Source organism: Phocoena sinus, chromosome 2 (genome assembly GCF_008692025.1).
Source record: "Phocoena sinus isolate mPhoSin1 chromosome 2, mPhoSin1.pri, whole genome shotgun sequence".
NCBI classification, from domain to species: Eukaryota; Metazoa; Chordata; class Mammalia; order Artiodactyla; family Phocoenidae; genus Phocoena; species Phocoena sinus.
In genome coordinates, this window is record NC_045764.1 from 143,332,054 (window position 1) to 143,356,459 (window position 24,406).

General features: G+C 35.4%; 1 protein-coding gene across 5 annotated transcripts in view; it reads left to right on the top strand.

Annotated features, from left to right (window-relative positions):
* GPHN (gephyrin) overlaps nucleotides 1–24,406 on the top strand; it is a 636,104-nt gene that overhangs the window by 510,166 nt on the left and 101,532 nt on the right. For all 5 annotated transcript variants that reach the window (XM_032623646.1, XM_032623644.1, XM_032623643.1 and 2 more), the window contains 2 exons: nucleotides 4,045–4,182; nucleotides 22,200–22,292. In XM_032623646.1, the coding sequence (XP_032479537.1) occupies nucleotides 4,045–4,182; nucleotides 22,200–22,292 (231 nt within the window). The remainder of the gene's footprint in view (nucleotides 1–4,044; nucleotides 4,183–22,199; nucleotides 22,293–24,406) is intronic.

Below are 24,406 nucleotides of genomic sequence, written 5' to 3' on the forward strand. Positions count from 1 at the left end.
TGTTTTTCTCATATTTACACAACTAAGTTAGCCCTTCTTTATTGGTGAAGTAGCTGACTATTTCTACTATGTGACCGTGGGTGGGTCTTGAGTGGGAAGAAGCCACTTGGCACATAGAAGGTCCTCAGTGAACACTTGTTGAGAACACACACATACACATACACACACACACGTATCTGCTAATGTGCCAGAGAATTAAAATACTCCTCCTTTGAGACATTTCTTTCAGTTAATTTATTTTATATCCAGAAAGCCTCTGTGATAACATGCAAATAGTTTAGTGAGGGACCAATATTAACCCATTAGCATCAAAGTTTGGATTATTTATCTAGCAATCTGGATTATTTATCTGTCACTTTGTGACAGAGAGTTTATAAATATGAAAGGACCTAGAGATGCAAAGGGCAGAACAGGAGGTGCCACTTTGAATCTTCCTTCCCAACTTTCAGCTTTGTTTGAAGGATTTGCTATTCATTCATACCTCGTTTATTCAGTACCTACTGTTAGTATAAGGAAAGCATTGCTCTAAAAGTAGCAAAGGGTACACAGATTAATAAGATACAGGTTCTGCCTTCAAGGAGTTTATGATAGACTAGCATAGGTAAGGCAAATATTTAAATGTCTATAACATTAGATAGAAAGTGGTAGTTGCCATAAGAAAGATATAAACAAGGTACAAAATTATCTTAAAGACAGGAAAGATTTTTCCAGGCTGGGGGAAATTGGTATGCAATTTCCAATTTAAAAAAATATCAATCTCTATAGTTAGAGAACCATCCATTTGTTTACTGTCCTCCTGCCCTTATTTTTTTATTCACTTACATGTCTTTCCTTTCTGCTGAGCTGAAACATTCTTCATGGCAGGGTGTATCTTACTCTTTGTATACCAAGGGTGTAACTGTGCCTGGCTCATAAAATGCACTCAATAAATATTTTTTGAATGGACGTGTGTGTCATTGATAGTCAAACTTGCTTTCTAATAAAGTGCAATTTTCTCCTCAGAAACCAAACATTTTAAAAGCACAGCTTTTGTAAGATTGTACACAATTTTCACCATAAAGAAAGTAAAGAATATCTTAGAAAAGATCAGATCTGAGATCTATAAACCCGAATAAAAGGGTCTATAGAAACACCTATCTATCATTCTCTTCAGTTACACTGGTTGTGACAATATGTATTTATTGATATTTAATGACGTGGCAGGGACTGTAGTGAAAGTGAGTTATGAATAAATTTATGTTTCAATTATAGGTAAATGATAAATCATACATAATCCTTCTTTAAGTGTTCACCTTAAAGTAGAAAAAAATTTTCATATTTAGCACTAAATAATTTCTAAGGTCCTTCAAGCTTTGAAAATTTTGTAATTTTGTGATTACCCATGGGTGAGAAATAAGTATAAGCATATTGTATGTCTTTTTCTTTGACTACTTATGACAATGTCATTTGTCTTAGAATGAAAACTCTTTGGGACAGTTCCTGTAAGTCAGTTCAGTGAATATGCCTGAAGCAGCTGCTGGGGTTTGGGTAGGAGGACTAAATTTAATAAATTGCAGTGACCAGGAACTTACAGACTGCAGGGGAATATATACAATCATTATAAAGTGGATTAAAGAAATAGGAGCTTATTTGTCTCACATATAAAAAGTCTGGAGGCAGGCAGTCCAGGGCTTGTACAGCAGCTCAGTATTGTCATCAGAGACTCTGCCTCTTTTTATTCTCGTGTTTCCAATACTTATGTGTGGGTTTCTAACCTCATGGTTGAAAAATGGCTATGGCACCTCCCAATATCTAACCATGCTCGCCTCTTAAAGCTTTATCTCTTTACCTTTTTATTTGTAGTAGGAAGCCTGCCCCAGGAACTTCTTCCTACATCTCACTGACCAGAACTATATCATATGGCCAGTCTTAGCTGAAAGGTGGCTACGGAAGAAGGGAATTGTGGATATCAGTTACAATAGCCAAGCAACAGTGTTTGCAGTTACTCCTTTTATGTTTACCCTTTGGGCCAAGTTGTTTATGCATGGGCCAAGTTGTTTATTGTGCTCTAAGAATTTCCTTTTTGTCATTAAATTATTCATTTATTAAGTCAACAACTATTTATTTTTTATTGCCTAATATGTGCCAGATACTGTTCTAGGTTTTGGGGATGACAACAGTGAATAAAAAAGACAAAGTTGCTGCTGTCATGGAGCTTACATTCTACTAAGAAGGTTATAAACAAATAAGTATAAATATATATTATAGGTATATAAATATCAATATATATGTGTATATATATGTATATATATATTTTTTTTTTCCCATGAAGAAAAATAAAGTAGGGTAAGGAGAATAGAGAGTGATGGTAGGTAATATTCTATGTAGGATGTTTAACAAAGGCCTCTGATTAGGTGATCCTTTAGCAAAGACCTGAAAGAAATGAGGGATGAATGGAACCATAATATCTGGGGAAGAATGGTCCAAGTAGAGGAAATGGCAAGTATGAAGACCCTAAAGAAAGATGTATTTGACATTCTCAGGCAAGGAACCAGTTTGGCTAGAGCACATTGAATAAGGGTGAAATGATAGGAGAAGAGAACAGTGTAGGCTATAATATGTTGGGCTTTGAGGGCCATAGCAAAGATTTTACTCTGAATGAAATGGAAAGTCATGGAGAGTTGTGAGCAGAGATTAGCACAATTCAACTTACAGTTTAAAAGGAGCATTGTAACTACTGTGTGGAGAATAAACTGTAATGGGACAAGGATAGAAGGAAGGAGACAAGTTAGGACACTATTCAATTTCCCAGGAAATAATTGATGGTTCCAATTATTGTAATAATTGTAGAGATGGTGAGTAATGATCAGATTCTAGAGACATTTTAATGGTAGTTTAGATATGGTCCTGACGAAACTAGAAGAATCAAAGATGTCACCAAGGTTTTGGATTAATAACTGAGTGAGTAGAGTTTCTATTTACTGAGATGCAAATTGCAAGAGAATAAGACATCGTGCAGGTAGGTTAGGAGGGTGGGGAATCAAGAGTTTGATTTTGAGCGTGTTAAGTTTGAATTGCCTGTTGCACATTCAAGTGCATATGTGATGATTTATTAAGCTTGTAGATATACACTGTTATCCACCAGCTATTTGGATGACATATAAGTCTAGAGGTGAAGGTAGGGGTTGGGGTTGGAGATATAAAATTAGGGAGTTTAGTGTATGGGTGGTATTAATGCCAGGGGACTAGATAAGGTTACATGGGGAGTGAGTAAATAATAATATTTTTCTATGTTTTTAGAAGAAAGAAAATTTCCTATGAAATTCTGAATAAATTCAAGTTTGTATATTTCACTTCACTAACTAGCTCATTAAGTGTTCAAACTTCAGTATAGTAGTTAAGGACATGGACTCTAAAGCCTGGCTACCTAGGTTTGAATCCTGGCTCTTCAGTTTCTAGCTTTGCGATTTAGGCCAAGATATGTAAACCTCTTTTTCCTCATCTGTAATAAAGGATAATAATGATGGCTCCCTTTAGGTTGTTGTGAAGATTAATTAGAATAGTGCCATGGCACATAGTTAAGCACTCAAAAAGGATTAGCCACGGCTTCTCTGGTGGCGCAGTGGTTGGGGGTCCGCCTGCCAATGCAGGGGACGCGGGTTCGTGCCCCGGTCCAGGAGGATCCCACATGCCGCGGAGCGGCTGGGCCCGTGGGCCATGGCCGCTGGGCTGGCGCGTCCGGAGCCTGTGCTCCGCGGCGGGAGGGGCCACAGCAGTGAGAGGCCCGCATACCGCAAAAAAAACACAACAACAACAAACAACAAAAAAGATTAGCCAATATCATCATTAAATTTCATCAACTTTTGACACATGATGTAACATTACTAACTTGATTTAATGTTCCACCAAAGCAGGCTATATTTTTGGAAGCAGGAAAAAGTTTCTTACCTTGTAATCTTCATTTCTGGACACATGAAATTGAGAATTGTTGATATTTATAAGCCTTTCCCACTTTTTAATCAGTGTTTCAGCATCATATTCTTAGTTAATTATCTTCCTGTTTAGGTCACAGTGCTGTTGATATCACCAAGGTGGCTAGAAGACACCGCATGTCTCCTTTTCCTCTAACATCTATGGACAAAGCCTTTATCACAGTCCTGGAGATGACTCCGGTGCTTGGGACAGAAATCATCAACTACCGAGGTACTGTTATATTTGCCCATTGCCTTTTATTTTCATTTTTTTTCCAAATAAGATTCATCTAACACTAATACACAGTTTTCCTGAAAGAGAAATGTTATTATTACTGCAATTATCATCATCTTGCTTTTTGCTTCTTATTTCTACTCAACTCTAAGATCAATCTTAATGGTATACAGAGTAAAATACCCATAAAGCTTCCTTTACATAAAGAAAAAAGGAAAAAGTCAACAGTGTTTCTCCTGTTCATCAAAATACCAGTACTCTAAAGAAAGGGCTGTCAGCCCTGAGTGAGAAAAACAGTTGACTGTGAGTCTGCCTTATGTCCTTTCTGACAGAAATGGGAGATAACTAATGTGTCTCGTAATTATTTTCATTTGTGGAAATCATGTTTTTAAATGTAAAATGTAAATACTACGTTAATTTATCTATGGATCACTGAGCAACCAGTCTGATCTCAGTTTTTCTGCTTCATATATCTTCTCATTTTCTGCTCTTAGTTTAGTAGTACATTGAGACCAGCTTGTGGAAAGATAATGGAAGGGTAGTTTTCTCCAGTGTTTTCAGTTTTTAATCAACTACTTCCCTTTCTAAAAATTCAGTTCAGGTGCAATCTGAATAAAATGTAGTTTCTTAATTGTTTTTGTTATACAGATAAAAACAATACAAAAGGATTGCTTTTACAAATAAAGGACTTTATTCACAGATCATAAAATACTCAAATTTCAATGAACATTAGAGAGCATCTATACAGACACCATAATTTTTCTACAAGAAAACTCAAACTCAGATAGAACAGCAGAAAAGGAATAGGATTAAGGCTCAAGACTTAACATTCTTGGGAATTCCTTTGCAGTCCAGTGGTTAGGGCTTGGCGCTTTCATGGCAGTGGCCCGGCTTCAATCCCTGCTCCGGGAGCTAATATCCCGCAAGATGCGTGGCACGGCCAAAAAAGAAAAAAAAAAAGACTTAACATGCTTATTTTTACTACATAATAGTGCTCTTCTTCCAGTGTTGAAATATAAAAAACAATAGTAGATAAAGTAACAAATTATGTGAAAATTAAAAGGCCTAAAATTAGTGAAATATTAAATGCCAAATTCTAGCTCTTTGATCCCTGACGCGACTTAGACAAAAATTATTTTTACATAACTTACACCTATCCTACATCTTTGACTTACATTCTTTTAGATATGTTATCATTAGGTTTAAACCTTTTCTTTTGTTTTTGTTTTATTCCTCATTAAAGGAAATAAAGATAATAAAACTGACTAGAGTGGGGAGTTAGGAATTAACTACATAATTTCAGAAATCAATTTTAATGAAATAGGTTTCTTTCTATTATTAAGTACAGATATTTAGATATTTTTATGTCAAGCAACACTAAGACATCTTCAGAAAATATGAATGTAAAATTAAGTTGAAAAAATTTACATGTTATAAAAATAAGTTAACCATCCCTGGCCTCTTGTAATATCAGGGTAGTTTCTCTTAACATCAGTCCTTAGAAAAATCTCACTGTGATGCCAAGTCACATTTAGACAGAAATTCCAGTCCTTTTAAGGAAAAAGCAGAACTGGAAATGGCCATTTCTATTTCTCCTCTAGAAAAAAAATAATACTGTCAGGTGGATTCTCTTTTCCTTTCATGTGCTTGTTTCCCCTTCATTTGTTCATCAAATCAGTTGTCACTCATAAGTAAGCAAACTCTTCATGGACGGTTAACTTCTTGTCAAGTGTTTCCATGCATGATGATGAAAAATAATAGTTAGGTTTGCATTCAACCTTTGAGTTGGATCAAACTCAATTTGTAATGCAAAAGAGCATTATAATTAAACCTCCTAGGCACTTTAATTAGTTGTTTAGAAAACAACACCATATATAGAAACAATTCGATTTGTTTAACAATTATCTATTAAAAATCTAAATTCCAGGTACTATGTTAAGTCCAGATAATGCAAAGATGAATAAAATAAAACCCCACCCCATGCATCTCACTGTGTAGTGCAGGAGAGGGACAGATAAACAATGTGGTACATTTTCTCCTTTACTGGCTCTTTTGTAAGCTTGCCTTCCTTTGTCAATTCCTTGAATATGAACTTTCTTTAGAGTGTTTGTCTCTGACCCTTTTCAGATCTTACACGTTCACTTCAGATAACCTCATACATGCCAATTGTTTCAAGTACCAACTATTAAGTGATTTCTAAATCTGTATCTTTGCCCAGACCTTGCCTGAGCTCCAAACTCTTACGACAAATGTATACCTGCTGCTAGTAAATTTAACATGACCAATATTAAACTTATTTTCTTTACTTCTACAATACTCATTTCCTCTACGTCCTCTTGAATCTGTCCCTTGTTTGCCATCCCCACTGCTATGATTTTAATTTAGGTCTTTATTATTAACTTCCTGGATTATTGTAAAGGCTTCCCTCCCCCAATTAGCATCTTTACATCCATTTTCCAATTTCATACCAAAGTTATCTGTTCAAAATTTGATATTAACATTCCTGCATATAACTCTTCAGTAGTATTCCTCATAACCTCCAGATAAAATTCAAATTCCTTGATATGTCATATAGGGCCCTTTATAATTGGCCACTATGTATTCTTTTTTTTCTGACTTTATTGAGGCATAATTAATAAATTAAAATTGTGTATATTTAGGGTATACAACATGATGATTTAATATATATATACATTGTGAAATAATTACCATAATCAAGCTAATTAATACATCCATCACTTTAGAGTTACTCTGTGTATGTGTATGTATGGTGAAAATACTTAAGATTTACTCTTTTAGCAAATTTCAAGTATACAATACAGCATTGTGACAATACAGTCACCATGCTGTACTTTAGATACCCAGAATTTATTCATCTTATAAATGAAAGTTTGTACCCTTTGACCAACATCTCCCCATTTTGCCAGTACATGTTTTTTAAGATTAAGCTTAAGAAGCTCTCCTCCATGAAGACATTTCTGGTGTCCACTTCTCCCTTTCCCTAGCTGGGTTAAGTATCCTTCCTCCATGTTCCCATAGCACTTTGTTCATTCATTTTGTAATAGCAATGACTGACATATTTGATCACTGTCTCTCATAAGTGCCCTAATAAACAACATGGGTATAAAAAGCTGAGTGATCTAAATGTGAATCACTATAAATTGAGTTTTGAGTCAAATGTGGCCTGTAATTCTCTTACTCAAGATAAGCAATTTCTCCCCAGAAAAAAGATTAGAAACTCATTCTCACTATACTTTAAATGTTATCTTTTCCGAGGATGTTTGCATTTTAATGAGCAAACCTTCATAGTTCATTTTGATTTCAACTAGATGCACCTCTAACTATTGAATTTCATAGGGGTGAGGAGGACTGAAAGGCCTTCACAGTTCTCTGAAATCCCAAATATTTTGCCTCTGCAAATACTCTGACACCTACAATTATAGAAGCCTGTAGAGGAAAGCCCATGTTTCCTAAGAGAGATCCAGAACCACTGAATCTATGAGGCAGTTTGCTACTGTAGGATCTCTAAAATTACTTTTTATATGTCTGTGAAGGTTCAACAATAATCCAGAAAACTAAGAATAAATCATGTATACAGAAGTGCTGGTAGTGATGCTCTCAAGGTCATACATATAGGGTAACTCTGTGAAGGAATGTTACCATATAATATATTAAATACTTATAATATTACAATAAGAAGGTAACTTGGAGATGAGGTAGTCTCTCTTACTTTAAAGACAAAGGAATTTAGGACCAAAGAGGTATAATAATGTTCTTAGAGTTAGGAAAATTGTTATGATTAAAAACAACTAGAACCTAGGATTCTTGACTCCTAGTCTACTGTTCATTCCATTATAGCAAAGTACCTCTCAAATCAGTATGAAAATTATTCTTCTAAAGTAAGTGCCTAGATGTGTAAAGTGTATTGTTTGTTTGTTTAATCTATTTTGACTACAGGTGAATTTTCTATTGTCTCTGGTCTGCCTTTTAGCGTATCTACTATTTTCAGCTCCTATCTGCAAGCAAGGCCTTTAAGGAGCAAGTGCTCCACCGATTATAAATACCTTACTTTGGTTTCTTGGGAGAGGAATACCAATAGAAGATAACATTTGCAAGACTACCATTTATGATTCATCTTTGCTTATAAAATGCATGACATGAACACATTACAAATTCACACTTGGTACAGTACTAGCTACTGAAAGGCAGATTCAAATATTCTAGAATTCCCTGTAATCCCCAATATTGTTCAGTTAACAATGGAAAAACTATAACCTTTGAATAGAAAGGATTCTGCCTTCTTAGGAGCATTATTTTATAAGCGCTAGGCTTTTATTTAAGATTTCATGACCAAAGACTTTAGCATCACTGACCTCAGTTCTTTGTATTTCCACAAAAGACTTAAGCAATTCTAGACAAGGAAGCTTTAAGTTTACTGAACTCAGTTTAAAGCAGTGAAGTATCCTTTTTAGAATATTGACCACAACAGAGGTAGTTCTCCCTGTCTCTGACCTAAAGCAAGATATATTTATAATACATTTTAAAAGAAAAAATATATATGAAAATATATAATGATATGCATAGAAGGAGGTATGAAAGAGGATGATTAGTCAACCTGGTTGTGACATAGGAATAATTCAGCCAGCATTATAGGTCTGATTCCTCTGTGAGTTAATTTTACTCAATTGTGTAACTATAAAAAGAACTCCCACACACAAGGGGGCTTTATGGGTGCCTAAACAGTCATAATATCTAGTTGAGAAGTTACTGCTGCCTGGCTCCTTTTCTAAAACCACGTGCCCAAAGTTTATTCAACACTAATACTTGGGCTCCACCTATGGGCAAAGAGAAGAGATGGTTTAACATCTATCTAAGTATGTATATGTATGCAAGGGAGACTGCTCCATGTGATAAAGTAATTTGCAGCACTACTATATACTTTTTAAGTTCCAAAGTCGATCATTGAAAGAAATGTAATATTGACTGCTTGGAAGAGCTATCCATTGTCTAATCCTTGAATCCTACTGAGATATATGGATATAGTTGCTGCTGTAGCAGAGGGGTGTACCTGACGTTTATTCCTTCAGTTCTCAAGTATTTGCTGCCAGCTGGGAGTCCTTATCATTTTCTAATCAATTGCATTTTTCTCTTCAAATCCTTTCCCTTGCCTTACTCAGGCTTTTAGAAAAAAACTTGAAGTAATGCATGTTTTTCTCTTTGAAGAGACGTAAGTTCTGCTGGTAGGTTAACTTGATACCAACTCCAAAAGCAGAACTAATCCAGTAGGGATCTAATTTACCTTAAAGATAGAAATCCCTATATTTAGCCTGAGTACAAAATAAAAATCTGGCCGATTTTCTATTACTAGATTTATATTGATAACCTTAAGCATGAAGCTGTTCTTTCTTTCCAAATGAAATGTTTTATTTTTCTTTCCAAGATATTTTAAAGATCTATAAAGACCAGATGGTATATGTGTGCTTCAAATATGACTTTTCTTGACTCTTCTATATATAGCTATATGTTAAAATGAGAGAAATATTCTTTTTTAAAAAATCTCTTATTCTTGCCCTTTAAAAAATAAGTTTACTGAAATACAATTCATATACAGTATAATTCACCCACATAAATTATACCGTTCAGAAGTTTTTAGTATATTCACAGATATGTACAGCCATCACCACAGTCAGTTTTAGAACATATTCACCTCAAAAAGAATCCCCATCCCCTTTAGCTATCAGCCTCCTCCTGTCCCCACAGCCCATCATTCAGCCTTAAGCAACCATTAGCCTACTTTTTATCTCTATGGATTTACCTATTCTGGACATTTCACATAATGGGATCATATAATATGTGTCTTTTATTACTGGCTTTTTCTACCTAGAATAATATTTTCAAAGTTCATCCATGTTGTAGCATGTATCAGTATCTCATTCCTTTTTAAAATATTACTGTAGTAAAAAAATATATAACATAAAGTTTATCATCTTAACCATTACAGTTCAGTGGCATTAAGTACATTCACATTGTTGTGAAACATATCTCCAAAATTTTTTCATACTGGATACCTGAAACTCTTTACCCATTAAACAACAACTCCCTTTTTCCTCCTCATCCCAGCCCCTGGTAATCACCACTCTACTTATTATTTCTAATAATTTGACTACTTTAGATATGTTATATAAGTGCAGTCATACAGTATTTGCCTTTTTGTGGCTAGCTTATTTCACTTAGTATAATGTCCTCAAGGTCTGTTCATTTTGTGCCATGTGACAGTATTTAGATATATACACCACATTTGTTAATCCATTCATCTGTTGATGGACATTTGGGATGCTTCCAACTCTTGACTATTATGAATAACCATACTATATGAACATGGGTGTACAAATATCTCTTCAAAACCCTGCTTTCAATTCTTTGGGATATATACTCAGAAGTGAGATTGATGGATCATATGGTAGGTCTATTTTTAATTTTCTAAGGAAACTTCTTCTGTTTTCCATGCTGGTTGCACTATTCTACAATCCTACCAACATTACATAAGGATTCCAATTTTTCTACATTCTCATCAACACTTTTTATTTTCTGATTTTTTGATAGTAGCCAATTTATGGATGTGGGGTGATATCTCATTGTGATTTTGATTTGCATTTTCCTGATAATTAGTGATGTTGAGCATCTTTTCATAAGTTTATTAGCTATTCATACATCTTTAGAGAAATGTCTATTCAAGTCCTTTCCCATTTTTAAAAATTTTTTAATTTTAGTTTAATTTGTAATGTTCTGTTAGTTTGAAGTACACAGCAAAGTGATTCAGATATATATATGTGTGTATATATATATATATATTCAGATATGTGTGTGTATATTCTTTTTCAGATTCTTTTCCATTATAGGTAATTAAAAGATACTGAGTGTAGTTCCCTTTGCTATATAGTAGATCCTTGTTGTTTACCTGTTTTATGTGTAGAAGTGTGTATACGTTAATCCCAAACTCCTAATTTATCTCTCCCCCCACTTGCTATCCCCTTTGGTAACCATAACTTTGTTTTCTATGTGAGTCTATTTTAGTTTTGTAAATAAGTTTATTTGTATCATTTTTTTAAAGTCCACATATAAGTGATATCATATGATATTTGTCTTTCTCTGAATGACTTACTTCACTTACTGTGATAATCTCTAGGTCCATCCATGTTGCTGCAAATGGCATCATTTCATTCTTTTTTTTTTTTTTTTTTTTTTTTGCGGTACACGGGCCTCTCACTTTGTGGCCTCTCCCGTTGCAGAGCACAGGCTCTGGACGCGCAGGCTCAGCGGCCATGGCTCATGGGCCCAGCCGCTCTGCGGCATGTGGGATCTTCCTGGACCGGGGCACGAACCCGTGTCCCCTGCATCGGCAGGCGGATTCTCAACCACTGCACCACCAGAGAAGCCCCATTTCATTCTTTTTTAAGGCTAAGTAATATTCCATTGTGTATATACACCAGTTCTTTATCCACTCATCTGTTGATGGACGTTTAGGTTTCTTCCATGTCTTGGCTATTATAAATAGTGCTTCTATGAATATTGGGGTGCATGTATCTTTTCAAATCAGAGTTTTCTCTGGATATATGCCCGGGAATGGGATTGCAGGATCATATGGTAACTCTTATTTTTAGTTTCTTAAGGAACCTCCACACTGTTCTCCACAGTGGCTGCACCAATTTACATTCCAACCAACAGTGTATTTGGGTTCCTTTTTCTCCACACCCTCTCCAGCATTTATTATTTGTAGGCTTTCTAATGATGGCCATTCTGACTGGTATGAGACAATACGTCATTGTAGTTTTGATTTGCATTTCCCTAATAGTTAGTGATATTGAGAATCTTTTCATGTGCCCATTGACCATCTGTATGTCTTTTGTGAAGCAATGTCTGTTTAGGTCTTCTTCCCATTTTTTGATCAAGTTGTTCAGTTTTGTTTTTTTTTATATTAAGCTGTATGAGCTTAATATAAAGCTCAAAAATATACAGTTTTGTTTGTATATTTTGGAAATTAATCCCTTGTCAGTAGCATCATTTGCAAATATTTTCTCCCAGTCCATGGCTTGTTTTTTTTGTTTTGTTTATGGTTTCCTTTGCTGTGCAAAAGCTTTTAAGTTTAATTAGGTCCCATTTGTTTATTTTTCTTTTTATTTCCATTACTCTAGAAGATGGATCCAAAAAAATATTGTTGTGATTTGTGTCAAAGAATGTTCTGCCTGTGTTTTCCTCTAGGAGTTTTATAGTATCTGATCTTAAATTTAGGTCTTTAATCCATTTTGAGTTTATTTTTGTATACAGTGTTAGAGAATGTTCTAATTCCATTCTGTTACAAGTGGTTTCCCAGCACCACTTATTAAAGAGACCATCTTTTCTCCATTGTATATTCTTACCTCCTTTGTGGTAGAGTGATAGACCATAAGTGTGTGGGTTTATTTCTGGGCTTTCTATCCTGTTCCATTTATCTATAAGTCTGTTTTTTTGTGCCAGTACCATACTGTTTTGATTACTGCAGCTTTGTAGTATAGTCTGATGTCAGGGATCTTGATTCCTTCAACTCCGTTCTTCTTTCTGAAGGTGTTTTTGGCTATTTGGGTCTTTTGTGTTTCCATACAAATTTTTCAATTTTTTGTTCTAGTTATGTGAAAAATGCCATTGGTAATTTGATAGGGATTGCATTGAATCCATAGATTGCCTTGGGTAGTATGATAATTTTAACAATACTGATTCTTCCAATCCAAGAATACGATATATCTTTCCATCTGTTTGTGTCATCTTCAGTTTCTTTCATCAGCATCTTATAGTTTTCAGAGTACAGTCTCTTGCCTCCTTATGTAGGTTATTCCTAGGTATTTTATTCTTTTTGATGTGATGGTTTCCTTAATTTCTCTTTCTGATCTTTCATTGTTAAGTGTATAGACATGCAACAGATTTCTGTATATTAATTTTGTACCCAGCAACTGTACTGAATTCATTGATGAGCTCTAGTAGTTTTCTGGTAGCATCTTTAGTATTTACTATGTATAGCATCATGTCATCTGCAAACAATGACAGTTTTACTTCTTTCCCAGTTTGGATTCCTTTTATCTCTTTTTTTTTCTCTGTTTGCTGTGGCTAGGACTTCCAAAACTATGTTGAATAAAAGTGGCCAGAGTGGTCATCCTTGTCTTGTTCCTGATCTTAGAGGAAATGCTTTCAGCTTTTCACCACTGAGTGTGATGTTAGCTATGGGTTTCTCATAGATGGCCTTTATTATGTTGAGGTATGTTCCCTCTGTGCCCACTTCTGGAGTTTTTATCATAAATGGATGGTGAATTTTATCAAAAGCTTTTTTCTGCATCTGTTGAGATAATCATATGGTTTTTATTCTTCACTTTGTTAATGTGGTATATCACATTGATTGATTTGCAGATATTGAAAAATCCTTGCATCCCTGGGATAAATCCCACTTGATCATGGTGTATGATCCTTTTAATGTATTGTTGGAGTCAGTTTGCTAGTATTTTCTTGAGGATTTCTGCATCTATGTGCATCAGTGATATCGGCCTGTAATTTTCTTTTTTTGTGATATCTTTGTGTGGTTTTGGTATCAAGGTTATGGTGGCCTCATAGAATGAGTTCGGAAGTGTTCCTTCCTCTGCAATTTTTTGGAATAGCTTCAGAAGGATGGGTATTAACTCTTCTTTGGTCATCTTTACGATGATTACCATGAACACTTTCTCGGGTAGATTGACTCTCTCCACATCACTTAGTGCTTCTTCTGGGGGTTTTTCTTGTTCCTTTGTCTGAAACATCTTCCTCTGTTGCTTCATTTTGTCTAAATTGCTGTTTGTATTTTTATGTATGTGGTAGATTGGTTACGTTTCTTGACCTTTGAGAAGTGGCCCTCTGTAGGAGATGTCCTGTGTGTCCCAGCAGTGCACTCCCTTCTTGTCACCCAAGGGCCAGGGGCCAGCTGGTCTGTATCTGGCCTTTGTTCGCGGACTCGATATGCAGGCTGCAGGACTGTAGTTTTCTTGCCTCTGGTGTCTGTCCCCTGGTAGATGAGGATGGTCTAGAGGCTTGTGCAGGCTTCCTGGCAGGAAGAGTTGGTGCCTGCCCCCTGATGGGTGGAGCTGGGTCTTGGTCTTCTGGGGGGCAGAGCCATGCTTAGGGACGTGTCTAGAGGTGGCTGTGGGATCAGGAAGTCTTTAGGCAGCCTGTCTGCTGATGGGTACAGCTGTGTCCCTATCCAGTTTGTTGTTTGGCCTGAGGCATCCCAGCACTGGAGCCTACATGCTGTTGGTGGGGCCAGGTCTTGGTGGCAAAATGTCAGCCTCCAGGAGAGCTCACACAGATGAATCCTCCCCGATATGTCCTCCACCAGTGTCTCTGTCCCCAAGGTGGGCTATAGTCACCCCTTGCCTCCCCAGGATACCTTCCAAGACCAGCAGGTACGTCTGGCTCAGGTTCCTATCAAATTACTGCTTTTGCCTTTAGTCCTGGTGTGTGTGAGATTTTGTGTGTGCCCTTTAAGAGTGAAGTCTCTCTAACACAACACTGTGAAGCAATTATACTCCAATAAAGATGTATTAAAAAAAAAGAGTGAAGTCTCTATTTCTCCCAATCCTGTGGAGCTCCTGCAATCAAGCCCCACTGGCCTTCAAAGCCAAGTGCTCTGGGGGCTCCTATTCCTGGTGCCTTTCCCATTTTTAATTGGGTTATTAGATCTGTTTGTTTTTGAGTTGTAGGATTTCTTTATGTATTCAGGAGATTAACCCCTTATCAGATATATGATTTGCAGATATTTCTCCCATTTTGAAGTTTGCCTTTTCACTCTGTTGATAGTATCCTTTGATGCACAAGAGATTTTAAGTTTGATGTTGTCCCCTGTGTCTAGTTTTGCTTTAGTTGCCTGTGCTTTTGTTGTCATATTCAAGAAATGATTGCCAAATCCAATGTCATGAAGCCTTTCCTCAGTGTTTTCTTCTAAGGTTTTATAGTTGTTGGTTTTACATTTAGGTCTTTAATCTTTTTTGAGTTAAGTTTTGTATATGGTGGAAGATAAAAGAGTCCAGCTTCATTCTTTCAAATGTGGCTATCCAGTTTTCCCGAAATCATTTTTTGAAAAGGTTATCTTTTCCCTATTGAGTGGTCTTGATATCCTTGTCAAAGGTCATTTGACCATATACATGAGTGTTTATTTCTGTGCTCTCTATTCTATTCCGTTTGTATTAGACAGAGTTCTCCAGAGAAACAGAACCAACAGAATATATATAGGAGGAGATTTATTATGAGGAATTGACTCACATGATTATGGAGGCTGAGAAGTCCCATGATTTGCCATCTGCAAGCTGGCGACCCAGGAAAGCTGGTGTTATAATTCCAGTCCAAGTCCAAAAGGCTGCAAACCAAGGGAGTTGATATAAAGCCCATCCAAGGGCAAGAGAAGACCAATGTCCCAGGTTAAACAGGCAGGCAGAAAGCAAAAGGGACAATTTTTTTCCTCCACCTTTTTGTTCTATTCAGATGCCCAGTGGATAGAATGATGCCACCCACAATGGGGAGGGCAATATACTTTATTGATTCCACCAATTCAAATACTAATCTCATCTGGAAAAACTCTCACAGACACACCCAGAAATAATGTTTAATCTAGGTATCTCATGGCCAGTGAAGATGACACATAAAATTAACTACCAAACCATTAGTCTATTTGTCTGTCTTTATGCTAGTGCCACTCTGTTTTTCTTACTGTAGCTTTGTAATATGTTATAAAATCAGGAAGTGTGAGTCTTACAACTTTGCTTTCTTTATAATCGTTTTGGCTGCTCGGGGTCTCTTGAGATTCCATATGAATTTTAGGATGAATTTTTCTATTTCTGCAAAAAATGCCATTTGCATTTTTATTGAGATTACATTGAATCCATAGGTGGCTTTGGATGGCATGGCCACTAAGAATATTATGTCTTTCAATCCATGAACAAAGGATGTCTTTCCATTTATTTGTATCTTCTTTATAATTTCTTTCAGCAATGTTTTATAGTTCCCATTAATACCTCACTCCTTTTTATGGCCAAGTAATATTTCATTTTATGTATATACTATGTTTTATTTATCCATTCATCAATTGATGGACTGTTGGATTGTTTCCATCTTTTGACTGTTAATGAATACTGCTGCAATTAGTATTTGTGTACAGTTTTTTGCATGGACATATGTTTTCATTTCTCTTGGATTTGTCCTTGCCTTTTAAGAAGAACTGAATTTAAATAATAGCAGAGACTCCTCTGGAAGCCTAGGCTGCTATAAGTCATTTTAAATATAACCTGTGTTTTTTGCTTTGATTAACCATAAATGAAAAATACAGTTCTCTTTCTTCAGAATCTTAAGAAACAAAACACACACTTTTCTCACACTCACCACCTTGAGAACTCTTACACACAATTTTGCAAATACTTGCTGATATATTACTAACTGAATATACAAGAGTAGTAATCAGAGGGGCAATAATCAAGGAGAACCTACTGTCTTAAATGGGGTCTTGAAATAGGTGATAGACATTTATTGATAACAAAAAGGAAGATGATAGTCCAGGTTTAGGAAAGTCATGACTGTAAGCATGGAGGTGAGCATCCATTACACACACAAAAAATGACTTGCTTAGAGGAGTCTAAGTGGGAAATAATGAGAGTAGAAGTTAACAAGATGTCCTCCTCCATTTTATGTATTCTCTGGATGAAGTTGGTTGTATTTGATTGATATGACCTTTTTCTCTATTTACCTGACATTTCTTTCCCTCCTTAGTTCTAATCATTAATGTACTCAATCATTGACTCAGTCATTCAACAAACATTTACTGGGTGCCTTTTAAGTATCAAGCACTGTGCTTGGTACTGGGGATACAATGATGGGTGAGATATGCTGTGACAACAAGGAATTCACAACCTGATGGAGAAGTCAAGATAGTTTCACAAACAACTGTAATGTAATGTGGAAAGTGTACCATAACAGATGGATACAAATGTTTTAAGAATATGAAGACTAAGTACAATCCCTCCAAACCATTCTGTATCTTGTCACTAGGCAAGTTCATAAAACGTTCCATTATCTCTGAAGAGACTTAAACACTGCTGGGAGGTTAACTTGAAGTCATTACTCTGCTTAAAAATCCTACATTGGATTCCCATTTTCATAAGGTTAAGTTTAAATTCCCTCGATCCTGCTTCCGTTGTCTAAAATGTCCCCTCCTTTCTCCTACTTGGTTCTTACTTCAAACTGTGAAACTCAGCATAGATACCTCATCTAGGAAGATTTTCTTGATGTTCCACAAATTGTTGGTTAGGTGGGTTTTTCTGTATGCTTCCGATATTGCCCTGATCATATATCTGTCACTGCCCATATCATACTATTTTGTAATCATATTTTTATTTTTCCATATCCCCCTCTCTCACATGCACTGTTACATGTGCATTCCTTGAGGAAATCAGCAAGGTCTTACTAGTATTTTTGTCCCCAGTGTCTAGCATATAGTAGGTTCCCAGTGTTTGATGAATGGATAAATAAATTGGTCAATGAACTAACTTTTCCTGGTTAGAGACAGAAGGCCAAAGACATGACATCTGAGCTGAAACTTAAAGGTTGCCTAAGATTCACTAGGGGGAGAAAAGAAGAAGGAAAAAATGTATTGCTGTCCAAGGCAACATTATTTGCAATGGCATAGAAATAAGAAAAAGCCCACCATGTTTAAGATGTGGCAAATCATTCTTTGTGTCAGAAACTGGACACTTGTCAAAAATAAAGTTCAATCTCAGTATAAACATTTTCAAATTACGCTAGGCAAGTCTTATGCTAGAAATATAGAATTCTTAAAATAGGATCTGTGTATTATTTTGTAGCCTAATGAAGCTTGGGTAGATTGTAGCATTTAAATAACTCGCTTATAGGATGTAAAGAAAAGGGAACTTCCTCGTACACTGTTGGTGGGAATGTAAATTGGTACGGCCTCTGTGGAAAATAGGATGGAAGTTTCTCAAAAAACTAAAAACAGAACTACCATATGACCCAGCAATTTCACTCCTGGGTATATATCCAAAAAAGCAAAAACACTAATTCGAAAAGATACATGCACCCCAGTGTTCATGGCAGCATTATATATGATTGCCAAGATATGGAAGCAGCCTAACTGTCCATCAGGAGATGAACAGATAAAGAAGATGTTACACACACACACACACACACACACACACACACACACACACACACTGGACCACTACTCAGCCATAAATAAAGAATGAAATTTTGCCATTTGCAGCAACATGAATAGACTTGGAGGGCATTATGCTAAGTGAAGTAAGTTAGAGAAAGACAAATACTGTATGATATCACTTATATGCAGCATCTAAGAAATACAGCAAATTAGTGAATATAATAAAAAAGAAGCAGACTCACAGATGTAGAGAACAAGCTAGAGGTTACCAGGGTGGGGAGGAAAGAAGGAAGGGGCAAGTTAGGGGTAGGGGAGTAAGAGGTACACATTATTAGGTATAAAATAAGCTACAATCATATATTATACAACACGGAGAATATAGCCAATATTTTGTAATAACTATAAAGGGAGTATAACCTTTAAAAATTGCAAACCACTATATTGTACACCTGTAACTTATAGAACATTTAAAGCAACTATACTTCAATAAATAATTAAATAAACTCACTTATTCTTGTCATATGTACATCTTCCCAATCCAGAGTTATTATTTGAGCCTCCTCAGATTTGAGGGCTATTTCTTAGTGTTTATGTGTATGGTAGGATGGGGGTAGGGGGTCAATTATTATTGGAAACTTACGGAACAGAGTTTTTACTTTAGTTTCCAGAATCTAATTTTGTCAAATTATGATTGAGTAGACTCTATACCTTAGGAACCCTCCAGAGTGGAATTGCACAGTAAGATATATGAGTAACTCAGGCATTAAAGGGAGAAATCAAGTCAGCTGATACCCTTTTCTCTAAATTGGCTGTCAATGAGAACTTAGTTAATTTATGTTAAGCCACTACGATATCTACAACTGTCAGTATCAATAGTCTTTCATACTTAGCATACTAAGTGTTCAACCTCTTTCTTTCTGGAATACAGGAATAAAAAGAGCCATGATGAGCATGTATCACTTCTCCTGGGCTACTGGCAAGGACTTAGGAAGGAAAAATAACATGTGCTAGCTGTTGATGCCATCAGTTCTTTGTAGTTTTTTGTGATGGTGATAACACATACATAAAATAAGATTTACCGTTTTAATTGTGTTTAACCGTACAGTTCAGTGACATTAAATACATTTACATTATTCTGCAGCTGTCATTACCATCCATCTCCAAAACTGTTTCATCTCCCCACACTGAAACTCCATACTCATTAAAAAATAACTTCCTATTCCTCCCTCTCCCCAACCCATGGCAACCACCATTCTACTTTTTGATACTATGATTTTGATTTTGAATATTCTGATTACCTCATATAAGTGGAATCATACAATATTTCTCCTTTTGTGACTGGCTTATTTCACTTATTTTCACTTATTTTATAATGTCTTCAAGTTTCATCCATATTATGGCATATGTCAGAATTTCCTTCCTTTTTGAGGCTGAATAATATTCTTAAATGTACATACTACACTTTGTTTATCCATTCATCTGTCAGTAGACACTTGGGTTACTTCCACTTTTTGACTACTGTATTGTGAATAATGCTGCTATAAAAATAGTGCACAAATATCTGTTCAAGTCTCTGCTGTTAATTCTTTTGAATATATACCTAGAAGTGGAATTGCTGGATTATATGGTAATTCTATGTTTAATTTTTTGAGGAATCACCTTGTAGCTTTTTTAAACGTCAGGGAAACAGAGGAAGAGCTGTACATGGAGAGTATGTAGCTATTGCCATTGTAGTAATGATTGACACTCTAAGATCTAAATTTCATTCCTACCTTAGCCACCTGTGAAATATATGGCCTTGGATAAGTTACTTACCCTGTTTAAATTTCTCTTTTTTCATCTGTAAAATGAATATAATAATGCTTTACTAGATTTTTTAAGGATTAAATGAGATTATATATGTATATAATATTACTTAGTAACTTATAAAATGCTATATAAACATTTACTAGATTAACCGCACCAGCTGCCAGAAAAACTCAGCTCTGGTGCTATATTTGATTATTAACCACTGTTACTGAGCTATGCCACATCCCAGAAAATTATTCTCTTAGGATCTGAACTGGCATAGCACTTATATTTTCATTTGGCACACCAGACCAGAATAGTTTCAGATAAGGAGCTACCCCAGGTAGTTCATTGTGGCCCTGGACAGATGTCACGGGGCTCACTACCAGAGACTGCCTTATAGCTTCAGGTTCATTTGGGAGTTAATGTTGTATATATGAATACAAACCAGACCCTCTGGTCCTACCACTTCCCTGGTCTTACAAAGTATGGTCCATAGCTACAGAATAGCTTCAACCTCCTGGGAGTACCTACAGCTAGAATCTGCTAAGAAGTTCTCCCTTCCAATTCAGGTGTCACTTTCCTTAAAAAGAAAGAGTCAACATCACTATCACTGTGGATCAGAGTACAAAATTTAAAATCTGTCTGTCCTTACTTCTTTGTCCTGGAATCTGGAAACCAGAGGCTCTAGGTGGCTAAGAAGGACAAAGCTAAAAACGAAAAAGAAACAAACAAAAAAAGACTCATCCAACTCTGGAAACAATGGAATTTTCTAAATCTATACAAACATCTTATGTAAATCAAGTTCTGTATTACTTACAGTCTTTGGAGAGAAGCTTGATTTTTTTTTCCTCCTCCTCTTCTTCCTTCTCTATCTCCTATTAATTATTCTGTTACTTCTTTAGAATAATAACAATAGTAATAATAATAATAATAATAATAATGACAGATTCTGACTAGAGGATTTAAGGAATTGGTCATGACTCTTGAAACTTTTATTCTTTTTGGCACTAAATCAAACTCCTGAGCTGTAACCAAATGTGATTTTCATCCAGAGTGGATGAATAGTGGTTTGAATAGTCACTTCACACAATAGATCAATGGTGCTCTTCTTATAGTCACTAATTTTTTTTAGGTTAATAAAGCCAAAATTTTGGCTAAAGTTAAATAGAATGATAAGGAAGCTCCTTTCTTTTCTTTACTTTTCTCTTCTAAAGGAAAAAAAACTCTAGAAATTACATGTGATCATTGTAGAAAACTTGGAAATTTTCAGAAAATTTTAGCAAAGGGTATAAAATTATACATAATTCTAACATACTGCAGTAAACAAATACTTTATATTTTCATGTATGCCTTTCCCATCTTTTTCTATTGCTCTATATACATATATCTTAACATAGTTAGGATTATACATTGTATATACAGTTCTGCATGTTTTTAAAATGTATGTCATAAGAATTTTCCTGTGTCAGTGAATATTTTTCATAAATATTACTTTAGCCTGTATAATATTTTATCATAAGGATACATCATTGTTTAAATTTATGTATTGTTAAACTTTTGATTTCTTTCCATTTCTCACTAATGTAAGCAACTCTGAAATAAACATGTACAGAAAGATTTATCCATTTTCTTAAGAGGGATTTCTAGAAGTGAAATTACTGGATCAATGACTATGACTGTTTAAGAATTTACTTTTTAAAGAAAATCATCTTTGGATTGTTAAAGGATTAATGACACATCAACTTGAACACATCTTTGATGACTGTGTAGCTACTCATATTCAAATAATCCCTGGAAGCATTGCTATTAATTGACTGAATCTTAATCTTTCATTTCAGACACTAGGATGCATCTCTTCCTTCTGTCGCCTATTCCTTGGGATAGAAATCAGGAGATCTGACTGAGCCCTTATACAAGCCTTGTCAGACAAGTACCTATGTCCATCTTGTTTAGGACTACCTGTTTAACCCACTGCACTTAGCATCCATATTTTCCTTCTTTTCTCTTACAGATGGAATGGGGCGAGTCCTTGCTCAAGATGTATATGCAAAAGACAACCTACCCCCGTTCCCAGCATCAGTAAAAGATGGCTATGCTGTCCGAGGTAAATATTTTGGTTTTCTTGAGTATCAACATACTCACATTGTAATTTGTTGTGTTTTTTTTTTCAGATTTTTGGCTCAGCCCAGGTACCTAATGACTATTACATCTATTTCCCCCTTGGCTGTCAAAATAATTTTATTCACAGATAACAATGTTAACCTACACCTATATATTTTCCAGCACAATCTTGATTAAAACTTTTCAGTGACAGTACTATAGTTACTTGAAAATTCTTACTTACAAATAAATATGTAGAGGTTGATAAAGACACTGTATCATGATTTATTCTTTCGGCCTCTACACATACCAGATGGCAGACAGTCTTGGTCTGGAAGTCCAAATGTTTTCTAGTTGAAAACATCTATATGGTCCAAGAAAGAAGAGCAAACTCCCAACACAGGGATAAAGTGGGGAATTTTTTTTCTCCTGCTTTAAACTCAAACATCAATAAGGGCTTCATAGAAAGCAAGCATGAGGGAAACCTCTAATTCCCTAGAAGATTCCATATTTCAAGGCTCTGAAGCCCCAGATGGTACCAGCAGCTCATGCCTTTAGAGTTGCCTGGGATTGCATGAAGCTCAAAAGCAAATACTAAATAGCATTTGCCTGCCTAAAGTCCAATCTACGAAAGAACCCAAAATGAAAATGCAACTGAATTGCTTAGAAACTATTATTGGTTATTAACTCAAGGCTGGTATCATTGAAGAAATGTCTAAAAACATTTCCCAGTTTATCAGAGCTGTTAAGAAGGCCAATTCCTTTTTAATGGTCATTTATGGAGTCCCTTACTTGATTTTTTGGTTTTGGATTTTTTTTTTACTCTATCTAGCTATTAAAATAATTTCTTCTTCCTTGTAATTAAATACATTCATTGACCTCCTCCGTGTTCCATTGCCATATCTTAGCAGTATCTTTCTCTGTTGGAGACAGTAGAACAAATGGTTAAGATTATGGACTTTGAGTGGTAGAAAAGTGAGTGATAACAAAGTAAGAGTGATCTGGGTTCTAGCACCAGTTCCATCTATGTAAGTTTGAGCAAATCACTTAAACTTTTTGAGCCTTGGTTTCCTCATCTATAAAATGGTGATAATTATAACAGTATTTATCCCAACAGGTTATTGTGAGAATTAAGTGAGACTGTAGAAAGCCTTAAAGTATATGGCAAACACACACACACCAAAAAAGCACTCAATCGTTGTTTTTTAATGTTTAATAATAGTACCTATTATTACTATTTTTTTATTATTATTATCACATTTTCTTAAACCATCTCTGAAAAAAGGATAACATTTATCTAAACTGTTATTCTCATAAAATGGTGGAGAGATTAATTCCTACTAGTGTATTCTTTCTCAGGAAACTGTCTTAAATGCACCTCATTCAGCTCTATCTCACAAATTAGAGTATTTCTGAAAATATAAATAACAAATCCCCAATGCCTCCTATGTTTTCTCTTCCAAATTCATTTCTTCTATAGTGTTTATTATAATGAATATTATCCAGAAAGAAATTTATTTTAGTCTTCTGATAGCCTCACTGGCTCTTGTTTCTTATTCCCTCTAAAATGTAAATTCTGTTTGAACTTATAATTGGTAGCCATATTGGATTGCTATGAAATGATGAATTCTTACTTCCAGAGTAGAACAAACAACTACAGCAGATGAAACACCAAAAGGACAAGAAAGTCTATTTTTTATATTCTTGGTAATGTAAAGTAAGAGAAAGTGAGAAAATAAATTATATTAGGCAGAATTATTCTGAAACAGAAAGTTGTTCTGTGATTTTTAGATGAGGTAGCAGCAGCTCAATAAAAAGAAACTATTGCTTTTAGCTTTTCTAGTTAGCCCATGTGAGCCAGGAAAGAGCCTTTCTGCAACTGTAGAATCTATCAAAGAAATTTATATATAAAATTACCATTTAGTATATCATTTATTTTGTTTTAGAGTGGTGGTGTTTTTAGTTATTTCACACACATACGCAAGCACACACACACACACACACACACACACAAACATTTAAAATGACATCTTACGGTATAAAATGTTCAACAGATAATCCACCATGCAGCTAATTCACATTATTTCTTTCCTGTGAAACATTGCTAGTTCTCTAAGA